Here is a 17,268-nt window from a genome sequence, read left to right as displayed (position 1 = left end):
TATATATATATATATATATATATATATATATATATACGCACACGCACACAGACACACACACATTATGAAACACTTGGCTATGTGTTTATGCACTCAGCAGTTTTATGGTTTCTTTTCCCAGTTGTGCTGAGTATTGATTCTTCTTTTAACTTCTTACAGTCAGTTGCAGGTTGAAGTCATCTTGAAGTGATGTCATCAGTCAACTTCCTTTTCTTAGTAAACGAGCATGAGCAATTTATCAACCTAGTAACAGTTATCAAACTACTAATTTAAGGTAAGCAAATAAATGATAACATATATACAATTTTTCTAATGTGGCTTGATTCCATCATGTGCTGCTTCTCACAATTTAGCAGTGGCGCTAGCACCACCTACACAAGTGTTTCAAAGCTTCACTCTAAATCCATTAAATACTCAGATGTATCAATTCGAGAACTCATTCATTGCGACATGGATATTTTATTGATACAATGTATTAAAATCAGTACAGAATGTGTCCCTTACACTTTTAATTGTTGAATAAAGGAAACTAATGCCCTGTTGGAGTTATTCTAAATAGCCGTATACTTTATTATATTCGCAAATCCTCTGAGTTATGTTGCTGTTCTTCCTACATAGAAATGTGTGATTTATTCCAATGTGTGTCATAGTTGTGTAATTAACCTTCATATGTTGATCATTGATATTTATAATTATTAATGGGCCATGACCAAAAAAAATATATCCTGGATAAAACGGGCAAAAATGTCTGACAGTAGTTCCAATAAATATGACCACGCTCCTTTGCACAACAAAACAGTTCTGGATACAGGACTGCAAAACTAAGCAGCTAAACGGTAATTTTTTTTCCAAATTAATAGAATTTCTTAGAGAGCGAGAGAAGGAAAACTGGAAATGGTAGGCACTGATATCCAAAGAAATAGTGGCCATACCCAGCATTGCCTGGAAACCACAACCCCAGTTAGATTCTCAAATTTATCAAAAGCACAATAAAGGCAGCCTGACCACAAAAGTGCAAGGCATTCTTTTATTAATTTAGTAATACTCAATTTTGCCATTATTCATTAATAGATCGGGTAAGGTTTATTTTCTCCATTCGTCCACCTCTGCATCCTCTCAAGCCAGCAAGGAATATCTGGGGTTTGGGGACACCTGTCTCACCATCTCTCTTACTTTGACAACCCACCTCCTTGGGGAGCCAAGTTTGAGTGTCATTTTCTCGTCTCATGTGGCTCAGGTGGGTCTGAGTTGAGTGTGTGACCGTTGTCCGAAGATCAGCCTAGAAAAATATAATAGCTGTATCAGTCACGAAATATGCTTTGTAGCATTTCACACAGAACAATGATTATGTTCAAACAGAGGTCTTAAACCCGTGGCCAGAGATCCATTATGGTCCATAGGATACTTTATCACTGTACCGGTTCCACATTGAAATGGCCTCGCTCGGCCCTGAGGGGTTGCTTTTCCATTATACTTTTTTGGGGCCATGCGGTCACAATGGAACCGCTCCTCCAAGGGGGTTCTGAGCTGAATGAGGCCCTGGCCCGTGATGTCACTTTCATCTGAGTGGTTGACAGATGTAGATGTAAGCGTTTCTTAAAGAGATAAAGATCTCCTTTTATAGTCCCACAATGGGGAAATATGAGACGAAAAAGGCTCAATAGTGAACCACGCTGCTGTAAACGGTGTTGGATGAGTGAGAGTTGGGTAAGGTCACAAATTGGAGTAAACTCAAATTACGGGCAGCCACTCGCGCGGCGCCGGAACCGGAAAAAAAAAAAGGTGAAGTAAAAAATGTTGTTTACAATAATAATCTTCGATGTGGCCCCTCAAGTCTACACACAGTATTCTGATTAATATTGCATTTGTGGAATATAAATTAGGAAGCAAAATCCACCTGTTTTTATCCCTATGAAGGTGCAGCCATTTTGCCACTTGCTGTCGACTGAAAATAACATCACAGTTGCTCAGTTAATCTCAATACCATGTTCAGACTAGTGTAGCCGCATTAAACATATTGAAATGAATATCTTTTACTTCACTTCTCCTTTTAGAAATACGGCAAGGAACTACACCGCACACACCCATTTCCTGGTTTTCTAGCCAGAGAGACAGTAAGAGCTGCCAGACCCCGCTAAGTCATTGAAATGTAGTATATTAAGTACACATTATTGTGTTTTATTAATACGCTATCATTTGGATGAAATAGTGAAGCTTGGGGTAAAACTTTTTATGAGGACATGCACCGCTCGCAGTGTCAATTCACTTGAATGAGAGGTCTCGAGTCGCAGCGGTTGTGGCGCCTGCCTCGGGTGGCAGCTTGGGGTGGCCACTACAGGGCTTTGGACGTCAGGGTGTGAGGGCGATGAGGCATTTGATACGATTGATCACTCTACTTTACATGGGAAGTTGGAGCATTATGGTGTCAGGGGTATAGCACTACAGTGGTTCAAGGACTATCTTCAGGATAGAATACAATATGTAAATGTAAAGGGGGAAAACTCAGGACTGGAAAACATCACATTTGGAGTTCCCCAGGGATCCATTCTGGGCCCCCGTTTATTTATTGTGTATATTAATGATTTTGGTTTCTGTTCGCACAATATTCATGAAATTCTTTTTGCAGATGACACAAACCTATTTATATCACATAAAGATATTGATCAACTTGTACTACTCTTAAATGAGAAGTTATCAAACGTAAATACTTGGTTCAAATGTAACAAGTTATCCCTGAACATCACCAAAACAAATTATATTGTCTTCAGCATGAATAAACATAAATACAGAGATCGTGAATTGAACATAACTATTGATGGCAGACTTATTAACAAAGTTGAGTCCACTAAATTCTTAGGAATCCACATTGACCAGTCTATAAATTTTAAAAAGCATATTGATGAGTTGGTTAAAAAACTATCAAAAATAGTAGGATTATTTTATAAACTAAAACAATTGCTCCCATTCGAGGCATTATTAACTTTGTATCGATCACTGTTTGAGCCTCATCTGAATTATTGTAATATTATTTGGAATAATACTTACCCTACATACACTGCCAAATTACTCATATTACAAAAAAAGCCATAAGGGCAATATCTGACTCTAAATATAATTCTCCTACAAATGCCCTCTTCCAAAAGTATGGTCTCCTAAAGCTTCCAGAATGTAACATCTTTCATAACCTATGTACAATGTATAATGTGGTTAACAGGCTGAATACTAAATGGTGTGAACTCATTCCACTGTACTCTTCCTCTCACCTACATAGTACTCGGAACAGGTTGCACTTGAAAGGGAAATATAGGAAATTAAAATCCACTCGATTCAGTATATGTTATAGGGGCCCACAAATATGGAATGAATTGGATAATGAAATAAAATTAAAAAAAAAAAAATATTTAAAAGAAATCTGAAACACAAGCTACTGGAGAAATATGTATCTAAAGATTTTGCAGCCAAATGACTCAGAGTTAAACTTTTTCCTTTTGCATGGATTACTGAGTTATCGTTGGTTATCATTTAAGTTGAAATGTACATGAACTGGTCCATTATATCTGCTATAGCACCACACAAAAATCTTGATTTGCATTTTTTTTTTTTGTTTTGTTTTTTTGTATTCTTTTATATAAATTATGAGCCGTTGCCCAGAACTGTAAACATCTTGTAAATGACATATCAAATTGATTACGTCAGTACAAGATAAATCTTTGTTTGGTGGTGGTGTGCTGGATCCCTGTTCATAAGCTTTTAGCTTCAGAGGGAGTCCATTTTTCACATTGTAAACGCAGTATTTTGTTTGCATACAACATTATGTGTGTGTGAAAATAAACACTTCAAATCAAAAAGATGACTCTGAGAGGCGACCAAATGAATAAGGCCAAGCTCTCAATTCACCATGAATGAGAGCTGATGGCAATGCTTTTAGTGTAGTTTGCGAAACCTTTTACTCCATCACTAATTCATCTGTTTGTACATATTAAATTGTAAATATGGCTCAGTATTGTCGTAAAACACAAAAACAAAATTTTAATCATGTCTCCAGAAATTTAGTTTACATCTATATGTGAAAGCTTATGTGCATTTGATGGGCTGTAGTATGCGCATCATGCAACAACGATATTTCGAATTGCCACAAAACCAATGGCCGAGACTCGCCACTCATGAAATCTTCTGACAAAGCCCTGCACAGGAGACTGATTTTTTTTTGTTTTTGTTGAGCTCAGGAGCACCCCGACATGTCTTGAGTGCACAGAGAAAGTTGACGTATTCCGGAAATCAGACATCATTACTCAAGAAGACATGCTGAGGAAGATGTAAAGTAAATGGAAGATGAGATAGAGGACAGAGACTCTAATCTTCACACGTTCTGAAGAACCATTATTAATACAAATTCAGAAGATTCACAGGTTAACATGTTGGTCGCCTCGGCGTTGCGCTTGTTAGTATTTTCTATGTTTTTGTCATTTTCGCTAGTTTCTGGCAACACTACAATGGTTGCATACACGAAAGAAGAGCTGCTAAGGATTAGATAGTCTACTCTTGGACTTTATTCATTAACCTACATGAACCAAAAAACTTTTCAGAGATTATTGCTGGCGAAGTGACTGCGCTTTATGGAGCATGGAGAAGCCGGAGGGGGAAGCGAGCCGGTGTGCGAGTCAGGCTCAGAGGGCGTGGATTTCAAACAGCCCTCCCATCCATTCATCTTGCTAACCTTTGTTCTCTACCAAAAATGATTGATGAGATTCTTCTCCTCACAAGGACCAAACAGTCCTTTGCAAGCTCTGCTGCACTGTGCTTCACTGAAATGTGGCTCAACGAACACATCCCGGACGCCGCGCTCCAGCTACCTGGCTTCTGTCTTCATCGGGCGAACCGTGTCACGGAACTAGCAGGGAAGTCAAAAGGTGGCAGAATATACTTTCATATCATTGAGAAATGGTGCACTGGTGTCTCGAAGCTCAACACACACTGCAGCCCGGACTTGGAGTCGCTATTTCTAAACTGTAAGACATTTTACTCACCACATGAGTTCTCCTCCTTCACATTTACCGGTGTGTACATCCCACCGCAAGCTAATGCTAACTCGGCGCTACAAACACTGGCTGAACAAGAAAACAACTTGAGCTAAAGCACCCAGAATCACCTTTCATCGTGATTTTAATAGAGCACAACTAAACCCAGATACAAGCTGCACATCAATGATTGTTTCACCAGAGAAGGCAAAACTCTGGATCATTGCTACACAACACTAAAAGAGTCATATCGGTCTGTTGCCCACACAGCATTGGGATTGTCTCAAATACACTTACCGTATTTTCGCACCCATAAGGCGCACTTTAAAGTCCTGAAAGCCGTCCAAAAAAGCCAGGGCGCCTTTTGAGGTGGAGCGCCCACTGTGTGCACCAAGTGCGCCGCTGGGCTGACGGCGAACATTAACTCATTAAATACCAGCGATTTTCACTGGAGCAACCCGCTCAATCCCAGCGTTTTCCTGGGTTTTGACTAATATTGCAAGGCCCACAGAATATTGTATTCTAATGCTATATAGACATGGAGCACACTAAAAGAAAGATGAGACTCTCTTCATTCAACAGAAAAAAAATGTTTGTTTCTATCTTTTTCCATTCTTGAGCAATCGGCATTTGAAAATAGCTAAATTTCATGAAAACAGAGAAAATTATATTTTTGTAAACTGATGCATTTCGACCATAATTTGAACTTTGACACTATTATTTATGGCTTTTATGACACCTCTAACATCTAAATAATGCATGCCTTCCATAAAATAACAAAAAAAAGCACAAAAAATATGTTTTTGATAACAAAATAAATTTATTTGCACATAACACAAAACGACTGAACTGTTGAACTATGTACAAAAATGAAATACATCAGTGTCATACATACTTTTTTTGTGTGTGATATAAAATAAAACAGTTGCCTTGATGCAAGGGCACACAACATAGTTCACACCACATTCTTGTTTCACTCCGTTTGCCTTTGCGCAAACAGACCCGACACTTTCGTTGTGGTCTGGCTTTGCTGGTCCGTGGCAAATAAGCGAGCTTGTGTTTGTCCACTGGGGTTTGTGTGAAAATAATTGTCTGGGAAGTGATTGGTGGCATCCGCGATGTGCTGCAGAAGCTCATCCGTGAGAAACAGCTGCAGGAAATCAGCTGGCTCCTCAGACTCCAAATGGGCAGCGGCATTCAGTAGTCCAGGGGTTGCTGTAAAGTCGATTTTCCTCGGTTGCCATCCAGTGTGACGCCATCCGGAACCACTGCTTCCTGATGCACAACCTGTAAATTACAGAAATATAAACAGTTGGAAATATATATTTATTGCTGCATTTTATTGCTGGCGTGTGAAGTTTCATATTATAATTTACCTTTCTTTACACCAACAAGACGAGGAGGAACTTTCTTGCCGCGGGATGCACAATCTGTGAATTTTAGAAAGTATGCATGATTACCACACCATTCAGTATTGTTGTTTCCTCGTCGGGGAGGAGATACGCTCGCGTGTAACTGCACATTTACGCAACATTTTCTGCCCGCAAGATGCATGATATGTACAATAAAAGCATGAGGGCTAAAACCACATGTTCAATGGTAACTTGCGAGCGTTTACTTCCTCGTCGGCGAGGACTTACGCTCGCGTGTAATTGTGCAATAGAGGCGGCCGGACGAGGAAGTCAGCGAGCAAGCTCGCGCCTAACTGCACATTTACGCAACATTTTCTGCCCGCAAGATGCATGATATGCACAATAAAAGCATGAGGGGTAAAACCACATGTTCAATGGTAACTTGCGAGCGCTTACCTCCTCGTTCGGGGGGATCTGGTGAGGACTCTCGGCTGCTTTGGCTATTGTCCGAAGGCAGGCGATGCAGGCCGCAAGGCACGCGCAGCCTCTTTAGACGCCTGTTTGTTGTGACGACGACGAAGCGTCATCCTCTCAACCAAAGCGTCTCCATCGCCTTGATGCTTTTAGGAAGCTTTTTTTTTACAAAAAAGCATTCCTCGATCGTCATTTGCTTGGAGGATTTCATTGCTAACGCTACTAATGCGACTGCTGCTAGTGCTGCCGATGCTGCTGCTACCCACGCTGCTCTCCACACTTATAAGTCTACCCCAGGATCCCGCCCCCCATTTGTACCTCTGGCGCAGATTCAAGGCGGATCTTTTGCACCTCTGCCCCCTGCTGGGTGATTTTTACATGATTCACAATGCGGACAAGGCTGATTCTCAGTCAGAGGTTGCATCAGACCCTTATGTACACTTGGGAAGCTTTTTTTTACAAAAAAGCATTCCTCGATCGTCATTTGCTTGGAGGATTTCATTGCTAACGCTACTAATACTACTGCTGCTAATGCTGCCGATGCTGCTGCCAACCGCTCCGCTCTCCAAACTTATACCGTCTACCCCAGGATCCCGCCCCGCATTTGTAACTCTGGCGCAGATTCAAGGCGGATCTTTTGCACCTCTGCCCCCTGCTGGGTGATTTTTACATGATTCACAATGCGGACAAGGCTGATTCTCAGTCAGAGGTTGCATCAGACCCTTATGTACACTATGACGTAAAAAAGACAGGAAACGTACTTATACGTCTTTGGTAGAGGGCGCCATTGCATTAAAAGACGTCTTTGTACGTCTAAGGGAGTAAATGAGTTAACTGCCTGCACACCGCTTATATAGAGAGAGAAGGCGGGCGTGGCTAACGACAGCAGGGGGGCGTGAGAGGGGATCGATGGGTGTGGACAACAGGCGGACGTGAGAGGGGAGACAACACAACACAAAGGCACGCCCCCAGTGCCTTTTGCTTAGGCAATTGATCAGTAAAAATGGCATCACTGAAGAGACATTCCTACGAAGCACAGTTTAAGCTACAAGCTGAGTTTTCGTGGATGCAAGGCAAGATGGCCCGTGTTGGAAGACCAGCTCGAGCAATGGATTGCTTCTCAGAGAACAGCTGGGAGAAGCGTATCTACAATCACCATTCGACAGAGGGCAGTAATGCTTGCTGGCGAATTGAACATCTTCCAAGGAGGGGCGTCTTGGTGTTTTCGTTTTATGAAACAGCGCCATCTATCCATCCGGGCAAAGACGACCGTCGCGCAGCAACTCCCAGAGGATTACAAGGAGAAGATGGTCGCCTTCCGCTCTTACTGCAGCGACAAGATTGCAGACAAACGTATCCAGCCCAGCCACATCACCAACATGGACGAGGTGCCGCTGACTTTCGACATCCCGGTGAACCGCACTGTGGAGAAGAAGGGGCTCAGCACGGTAGCAATCCGCACAACGGGGCACGAGAAGTCAGCTTTTACTGTTGTGCTAGCTTGCCATGCTAACGGACAAAAATTGCCACCTATGGTGATTTTTAAGCGGAAGACGCTGCCTAAAGAGAAGTTTCCTGCCGGCGTTATCATCAAGGCCAATCAAAAGGGCTGGATGGACGAGGACAAAATGAGAGAGTGGCTGAGTGAGGTGTACGTAAAGAGACCCGGTGGTTTTTACCACGCGTCACCGTCGCTGTTGGTCTGTGACTCCATGCGTGCCCATCTGACACCCGCTGTGAAAAGTCAAGTCACGCATATGAACTCAGAGCTTGCCATCATCCCGGCAGGCTTGACAAAGGAACTCCAACCACTCGACATTAGTATAAACAGAGCGTTCAAAGTGAAGTTGCGTGCTGCGTGGGAGCGATGGATGGCGGAGGGCGAACACAGCTTCACAAAGGCTGGGAGACAGCGAAGAGCAAGTTATGCCACAATTTGCGAGTGGATTGTAGCTGCTTGGACGAACGTGTCTGCTAGCTCTATTGTAAGAGCTTTCGCGAAAGCCGGCATTACATCCGGGGAGCCGCTCAGCAGCGACACAGAATCGGACAATGACGAGAGGGAACCTGGCGTGTTTGAGGGAGAATTTGCCCAACTATTTGTATCTGATACGGAAGACGATGATTTTGAAGGATTTGTGGATGACTGATCAATATTAATGTGAGTACCTTGTTAAATAAAATACAACCAAACTCAGTTTTGCTCCTGTTGCCTTTTTCAAAACAGCTAGCCACGCTTGCCATGCTATCTTCTGTTTTAGTGTGCATGCATGTAAACTAAGGTATTGTATGGTAGGCTGGGAGGCGGAATTTTGCTAGGCCTACACTCTTATGCTATTCAGTTGATTTGGGGTGATAGTTTTAGTTTTGATGTAACACCGTGACCGCACATCGTTTGTTGATTAGTGACTTGCTCACACCGGCATTGTGTCGGCATCCCATCTGAAGGGCTCCGCCGCAGCGAGACGGCAACGCAGCGAGACGGCGACGCAGCGAGATGGCGAGGCAGACTGATAATGACTCTCGTGTTTAATGGCGAAGTGTCCAGCTGTTTATCTTGGATACAGAAGACAAGGACTTGGTGCATTTTTGGATGAGGACAACTTCAGCACGTTGTTAAAAGCTAAAATAAAGTACCACTGAACTCCCGCTGCCATTTTAAAAACACGCTAGCGCGACTGAGCAGCCAGCGAGACTGCTCGGTTGCTCGGTTCTGTTAGCGCCCAATGAGACGGCGCGTTCTATCTATGTAACAAATACAGAAATAGCACCCTCCACTGGTACTGCGCCCTTTGACTCGGCGCGTCTTTTGGGTGCGAAAATACGGTAATCCCAAATTACAGGCAAAGACTGAAATGTACACAACCAGCTGTTAAAACTGCACAGAGATGGACCAATGAGGCAAAGCTGGCTCGACAGGAATCTTTGGATTGCACTGATTGGGGTGTCTTTGATAATTAACTGGCAACCAGCATGAATACACTGACACTAACATTGTATATCCCTTTCTGCGAGGACATGTGAGTCCCAACAAAGACCTTTCACTGGTTCGGCAACAACAAGCCATGGTTCACTGCCAAACTCAGCCAATTTAGGAAAGCAAAAATTTCAAAGAAAGTGCTTATGAAGCTGGTAATCAATCTGGCGAATATAAACTACATATGAAATTGTTTTTAAAAATATTCGCGTTCCTCCATGACCTGAAGTTCTCTGAGCATCCAAGTAAGAACATACAGGTGGTAACAATAGAGCATCGTGCTGCACTCACCGGTGCTAGTCCAAGTCTCCATCAGGCAGAGGAAACCCAGGTCATTGGAAAAAAATAGTTCCCTCTGAATAAACGTTTTGTCTATGACCGGACATTTACCACTGCTATCTTTGTGATAGTAGAAGGGGTGATTAGTTCTTCCGATCGGCAAGCCCAAAAGCTGGAGATCCACGCCGCACCGTGGGACGCATGGATGGTAGCGCAGCTGAAGCTCCCAGGGTCAGCTGATGACCTGTAGCAAGCAGGAGTCCAGAAGGACTCAAAAATGCACCACATCCACTCATTCGGGAAAAAGCAGGGGATGAAGCGTATTTTAGTTCCCTTTTTTGCCTTGCCAGCTGGCCGCTGTGTTTACCGGTTACGCAGTGGAGGGAGCGCAGAGACAGAAAAGAGCTCCGTCTTCTCCCAACCGTGCTTGAATGCACCCGAACCTCTAACACCGCACCGCAAGTCCAGTAAAGAATGGCGATCATACACCAGTAGAGAGTTCATGAATGAAGCAGCAATTTCCAAAAACAGGAAAATAAGACAAATTATCAAGATGTGTTTAGCTTCTCAATACTGGTCTTCTTTTGATTACAGGGCAGTGACACAGACAATGCCCTTCAACCAACCATTTTCACGTTTATAAGGTTGTCATTAACTGTGAAATCTGCACAGTGTACAGTTGATAAGTTGATCAGGTATGGTGTGGCCTGTTATCACAGGTACACTCACTTTGGTCTATTTGTATTTGCTTTTATTTTACTTGGTTTTACTCGGTTGTCTGCTGCCAGGGCAGCAATGCCAATTGAGAATCTGTATTCAATTGCCTTACCTGGATAAAGAAAGGACAAATAAATACATCACACATGGTTGTTCATATATACATACCCTGTGATTGGCTGGTAAACAGTTCTGGGTCTACCTCGCCTACTGACCAAAAGACAGCTGAAATTGTCTCCAGTACACCCGTGACCCTCGTAAGGACAAACAATTTGGATAATGGATGGGAGCTTTCAAGTGTTTTGGGAAATTGTAATCAGGTTTGGATGTCGTTCTTTATAAGATAAAGTTAACATCTTGTCACCCTGCCAGACGCTTTTACGACGGGAGATTGTTGTTCTATGTATTAAACAGCCAGTATTTGGCTGAAATTCCTGCAGGTCCTTTGTTGTTGCTTTCCGCCTTATGGCACACTCCCTAGACAGTGTTCTTGTTTTCGTCAAATTTGGAGGGGCATCCTATTTCTGGTATTTAACTTATGTGCCATATATCCTCCACTCGATAACTGCACTATGTTCATTAGTATATTTTATGCACTTAAATTATTTTGTACTCTCCTCTTGACTGTTACCTTTGTAAAATGAGATTTCCCATCATGCTCTGGAAGGTCTCTGCGAACGATGGCTTGTGTTCTACGATTTGACTGCAAAAATGTCACTATACAATTGTCATTACACCGGAACATCAGAACTTTATGTTGTTGCAGGTGTGTGCTAACTCCCATTAAAATGAGCATGAATGTGATTTGTTAATTCGGTATGCAACAACATCCCCAGTTATAAAACGGAGTGCACATTAGTGCAACCATTTTATCAGTTATTTTTACTTCCATGAGAGAAAAAGATTTTTTTTCCCCCAATGGAGCCGTCAAGCGTGGCACGGCGGATGACTGGTTAGCATGATGACCTCACACTGTAGAGGTGCAGGGTTCGATTCCGGCTATGGCCTTCTTATGTGGAGTTTGCATGTTCTCCCTGTGCCTGCATGGGTTTCATCCTGGTACTCAGGTTTCACATTCCAGATTCCAAAAACATGCATGGCAGATTGATTGGACACCCTGAATTGCCCCGAAGTGTGATTGTGAGCGCGGATGGTTGTTTGTCTATGTGTGCCCTGCGATTGGCTGGAAAGCAGTTCAGAGTGTACCCCGCCTACTACCTGAAGATGGCTAGGATAGGCTCCGGAACGCCACAATGCTAATAATAAAAAATGGATGAATATATGAGTCCAGGTTATATGTCAGGTGAATAGTGTAAAAGGGTTTTGAAATGAATCTTTGGCCTCCTTTCTTTATCGCAAAAAACGTGACACTTGAACAGTTGTGTGTGGGCTTCTACATCCACTATATGTTCCTTGTGATTGACTGATTGGGATTATTAACTAACACAAGGAGAACGGGTAAATGTAGTTCAACAAAGGTGTTATGCAAAATATATTTGTTTAATAATGTGACTGAGGGTTATCACATCTGGCAATTCAAACCCTTCTGTGTGGAGTTTGCAATTTCCCCTTGTGCTTGCATGTGAATAAATTAGTTTAATTCAGTCCAAATACGTAAAATCTCATGCCACATGTTTTTATTTAACAATCTGTGATATCCTTTAATAGGGTTTTCAAGATGATTTGTCTTTCATATGCCTACAATGCCATTTTTAAAGCTATTTTAGTTGCTCGTTACTGCCGGACATGAATATTAAATATTGTCAATGTCCTGTAAAAAAACATTTGTCCAAATTTGTATTTTTTTTAGAATGTTCACTTTAATGGGATGTCTGTAACCAGAAACAGAAATTCACCACAAACCCCATTCATGTAAAAATAAAAGATGCGGAAAAAAATAGACATTGGCCTTTTTCACCGGACATCGACTATATATAAATAAGCGCTGCTCAAACTGGGTTGATGTTCTCTTTAATTCTGATGGACCGTTTAGTTAAACATTTGATGTGAAAAATATATTTTTTCTCTCAAGTGTGAATGAGATTGAACATTTGATATGTAAAAAATATTTTTTTAGCATTGATTTTACACTGCCACTACCAGCCTGTATTATTCTTTGACGTTCTGTATTTACAACACCACCATGAAAAAGTGTGCATGGTGGGATGAAATATCCATCTATTTTCGGAACCACCTCCCCTCACCCGAGTCGTGAGTATGCTGAAGCCTAACCCAGATTCCTTCGGGCATTAGGTGGGGAACACCCTGAACTCGTCGCTAGCCAATCGCCCTGCACACATAAATGAACAACCATTAACAATCACACCTTTGAACAATTTAGAGTGTTCAATTAACCCACCATGCATGATTTTGGAATGTGGGAGGAAACCGGGGTATCCGACTAAAACTCCTGCAGGCATGGTGAGAACATGCAAACGCCACACAGCAAGGCCACAGCCCAGATTTGAACCCACGACCACTGCACTTTCGGATTTAGTATTGGGGGCCTAAATAACGGGAGTGGCAAGCCTGCATTTGTCTGACACTCACTTCTCCCACTTTGTTGAAAATAACCTTTTACTGGCTGACAAATATTGCATAAGTCACGTCAGACAAATTTGGTTTCCCTGTGACGAGACTGGATAACAGGTCTAAAATATTAATAAATTAATACTTTGACTGACCAGTTTGATAGCTGAACGCCGGAGTTCCCACTCATTCCATTCATATGATTTCACAATGTTTGTTGCCAGGGCGTGAACATCTGTCTGAGTGCAGTTCTCAAACTTACTCACAAGAAGTGACTTTCCAGCTTGAACCTGAAAAACAGTCAGAATGTTAATGTTTAATGAGGGAGTACCATCACAGAAACACTTTACAAAGTGCAATGGCTTATACAATTGTTATCTTACACAAGATGGAGTTTGATGGAGTTTGAGAAGTTGAATCAGTTCAGGTGAACTCTTGGCTTTTTCTACCACCAGTGCAATGAAGTAATCAGGGCTGTGGGCAAATTTTAGAGCAGCTTCTTTGGAGTCGAAGACATACAGTTTCTCCTTGTACTTGAGCACACCAATGTATGGATTTCCTATAAGGAGAATGTTACGTGAAGATTTTCTTCTATTTAGTTCAAATGGGAGATATGAAGACAAAAGAGCATGCAACATTGCACATGATTAAAAATGCATCCATTGGTCCTTAGAGCTTCAATGTACATACCATAGCTAACATATTTGGGAAAAGCAAAATTTGATACAGTACGGCAGGGATCGCCAACTGGTGGCCTGCGAGTGGACAGTTTGTATGTATTTTTAGAGGGGATTTTTTTGTTTTGTTTTACAAATCATAATAATTCAAAAAAGGTTTTGTGGCATCCTTGAATGGGATTTTTTATGCAAGAGAGCCCTTCGCATTGGGGGAAAAAATGTCAGTGTGTGGTTATTGTGTTGTCTGCTTAAAGCAAACGTGTTGGGTTAGGATAGTGAGCATACATTAAAAAATTTATCAAAAATGAAAATTATTAAGAGCACGTATTTTGCATGTATGTATTTATTCCATATTCAATAACATCTTTTATCAATACATTTTGTGAAGACGTGCGTGGTCCTCTGTAATCCACCAGAAGCAGTGATGAAAAATTGTTGCCACTTGCATCATGTAAGTAGCCGGCTCACCACCTGCATGGAGGGGCCAATGGAGTCGGGTGCCCTGTGAGATAGGTGATGGCACAGGCAGGGACCCTGACGGTCCGATCTTGGAAGGACTTGGAATGTCACCTCTCAGGCAGGGAAGGAGGCCGAGCTGGGGTTTGAGGCAGAGAAGTTCCGACTAGATATAGTCAGGCGCACCTCCACGCACAGCTCTGGTACCAGTCCTCTTGAGAGGGGTTGGACTCATTTCCAGTCTGGAGTTGCCCAAGGTAAGAAGGGCTGATCAGGTATGGGCATACTTATTGCCACTCGGCTTTAAAAAAAAAGAAAAGAAAAAAAAAGCAGACCTAGATGTACGTTTCACCTAATTCTATGAAAACGTCTCCCCTTTTGCAAAAGCTGTGGTTGTTTGCTTTATCTCCTGTCTCGATTTGGTGTATGTCTACTTAGGTCATATGCTAAACTGCACAGGAAGTCAGGCATTTTGAATTTACTTTAAAGTTTGACGTTACTTTGACAACAGAAGCCGCTGTAACACACAATCCACATAATACTTTTTTTCTCACAGATTTCTCACATTTGATAATAGTACAGGCCTGAAGACATCTACAAACTTATTTTCCATAATATTGGTAGGGCCACCTATTGACTAAAGGAAGTAAATATTTCATTCTTTGATGTTTTTTCCTTGCACGTTAAACCAGGTTTACCTCATAATTGTTTTTCACATTAATGATCTTAAAAACTCAGTTTGACATTTTTCGCATGGTTGAGAGAGAAAGCGAGAGAGAGAGAGAGATGGAGAGAAAGAGAGCAAAAGAGAGAGTTCCGTGTAACTGGACGAGAATTGGTTGTTGCTCTGTTGTTGCGAGGGCCCTTTCGAGAGCTGCGTGCCGCTCTAGTTTTTTCCCCGCCTTTGATCACATTTTTGACGCTCTAAGCATGCATGAGAATTCAGTAAACTTCTACTTCACATGTATATAAGGAGTCGTGATCTGTGTGAAATTTGTGATTTTTCGCCCAAAGCTGTTGGGTTTCCCAATAAAACAACACTGAAATTGAGGAACTGATTAATTTCTTGTGCTAGCGCACTCTAAATATATTCAAAATTGCAGCCTGGCTTGTACTTCACATGTAACAGGCCAAGACCTGCAAAAATGCCTCTTATTGTGCGAAACCGAGCATTTTGAATTTACTTTAAAAATTTACGTAATAATTTCTTCTATTAAGATGTCTGACATTTGAATTGGTCTGGACATCTGCAAACTTATTTTTCATCTTAGTGGTAGCGTTACCCACTGGGTAAAGGAAGTAAATGTTTGATCTTATTTATGTTTTATTCCTAGCAGATTAACCGGGTCTACATCATATTTGCTTTGAAGAGTTTTTAGCCCTTCTTAAAACACTAACTTTGACATTTTCGCAAAATGTTGTTGCTGTGGCAACACATAGTTCGCTATTGAGGGTTTAGATCAGGCGTGGGCAAACTATGGCCCGGGGGCCACATGCATGCCGTAGTTTGTTCGTTATTAAACATTTTAATCCGGCCCGCCGAACTTGAAAAAAATTAAATGAATAAACCTTGTTCATGTTTCTTGTAATGCTTTTGTTCACTTTCATTTAAAACTAAATGTTTTATTTTTTTCTCAGATGAGGCGAGGTTACCAAAACACTCCATCCATCTGCTCCTGGTCCGGCCACTCTGGGAAATTCTAGAACCCATAGTGGCCCGCCAATCAAAATATTTGACCACCCCTGGTTCAGATATAAACGAAAAATCATAAACTTTCCACACATATCAAGCCTGGCAAAATCATCAATAATTTAATTGCACTCTTGGTTGTTCATTTCACCGACATCTATGAAAATTTGGTGGCATATGAAATAGATCAAGAACTACAAAAGACTCTTGGAGCCATTTGCTAAACCTAACAGGAACTCAACCATTTTTATTTACTTTTTAGGTCAATGTCACCTTGACTACAAAAGCTGCTGTCACTTGACCCAAATGATAATTATTTCAAAAGATTCCTCAAATTTGATAATGGTCAAGGCCTGAAGACATCAACAAACTTATTTTTCATCATAGTAATTGCACCACCTCCTGGGTAAAATAAATAATTTTTTTTATTGTTTCATGTTTTTCTCCATGCAGCTGGACCAGATTTAACTTATATTTGTTCCAAAGAGTGTTTTTGGCCTTCATCATATTGCAACATGAAGTTAGGTGTTGCCTTGACAATGCACTATTCGCCAAGAAAACTACAGTATTTGTCTGAAACTTTCCACACATATCAGGCCCTTGCAAAGTCATCATATATTAGTTTATTAGAATTAGAATTAGAATTAGAAATCCCTTTATTGTCATTGTACTCAAGAGTGCAACGAGATTCTAGAGCTCCCCTCTCCAGTGCAATACAACAATATTATGCAATTTAAAAAGAAAATGGCTCACTATTTAACAAAGCTGCCCCGGGTTTACGTTTCACCTAAATGTCGGAAAGTTTTGTGTCATGTAACTTGACAAAACCTTCAAAAAGTGCTAAACACAATAGGAAGACGGCCATTTTAAATCGACTTTGCAGTTCTGCATCACAAAGCTGTTGACTACAAAGCTGTTTTAACTTGACCCACATGATCGTATCTTTTAATAATTGCACTGATTTGATGACAGTCTATGCCTGAAGACATCCATCCATCCATTATCTTAACCGCTTCTCCTCACTAGGGTCGCGGGGGTGCTGGAGCCTATCCCAGCTGTCTTCGGTCAGTAGGCGGGGGTACACCCTGAACTGGTTGCC

General features: G+C 41.6%; 1 protein-coding gene and 1 long non-coding RNA gene across 2 annotated transcripts in view; both read right to left on the bottom strand.

Annotated features, from left to right (window-relative positions):
* Positions 1-969: 969 nt before the first annotated feature.
* cfap206 (cilia and flagella associated protein 206) overlaps positions 970-17,268 on the bottom strand; it is a 62,391-nt gene continuing 46,092 nt past the window's right edge. The window contains exons 9-11 of the mRNA XM_088285780.1: positions 13,730-13,905; positions 13,502-13,636; positions 970-1,279 (exon numbers count right to left, since the gene is read on the bottom strand). Coding sequence (XP_088141906.1) covers positions 1,058-1,279; positions 13,502-13,636; positions 13,730-13,905 — 533 coding nt within the window. The 3' untranslated portion in view covers positions 970-1,057. The remainder of the gene's footprint in view (positions 1,280-13,501; positions 13,637-13,729; positions 13,906-17,268) is intronic.
* On the bottom strand, positions 5,944-9,661 carry LOC148317003 (uncharacterized). Its single transcript, XR_015840180.1, has 3 exons — positions 6,827-9,661; positions 6,395-6,448; positions 5,944-6,305 (listed from the first exon to the last, which is right to left on the bottom strand). It is a non-coding gene; the product is annotated as an uncharacterized LOC148317003 (long non-coding RNA).

Source organism: Idiotropiscis lumnitzeri, chromosome 21 (assembly GCF_059441095.1).
Source record: "Idiotropiscis lumnitzeri isolate Australia: NSW breed Sydney's pygmy pipehorse chromosome 21, RoL_Ilum_1.0, whole genome shotgun sequence".
NCBI classification, from domain to species: Eukaryota; Metazoa; Chordata; class Actinopteri; order Syngnathiformes; family Syngnathidae; genus Idiotropiscis; species Idiotropiscis lumnitzeri.
The sequence above is the reverse complement of the archived record's forward strand: the minus strand, read 5'-3'. Positions and strand labels throughout refer to the sequence as shown.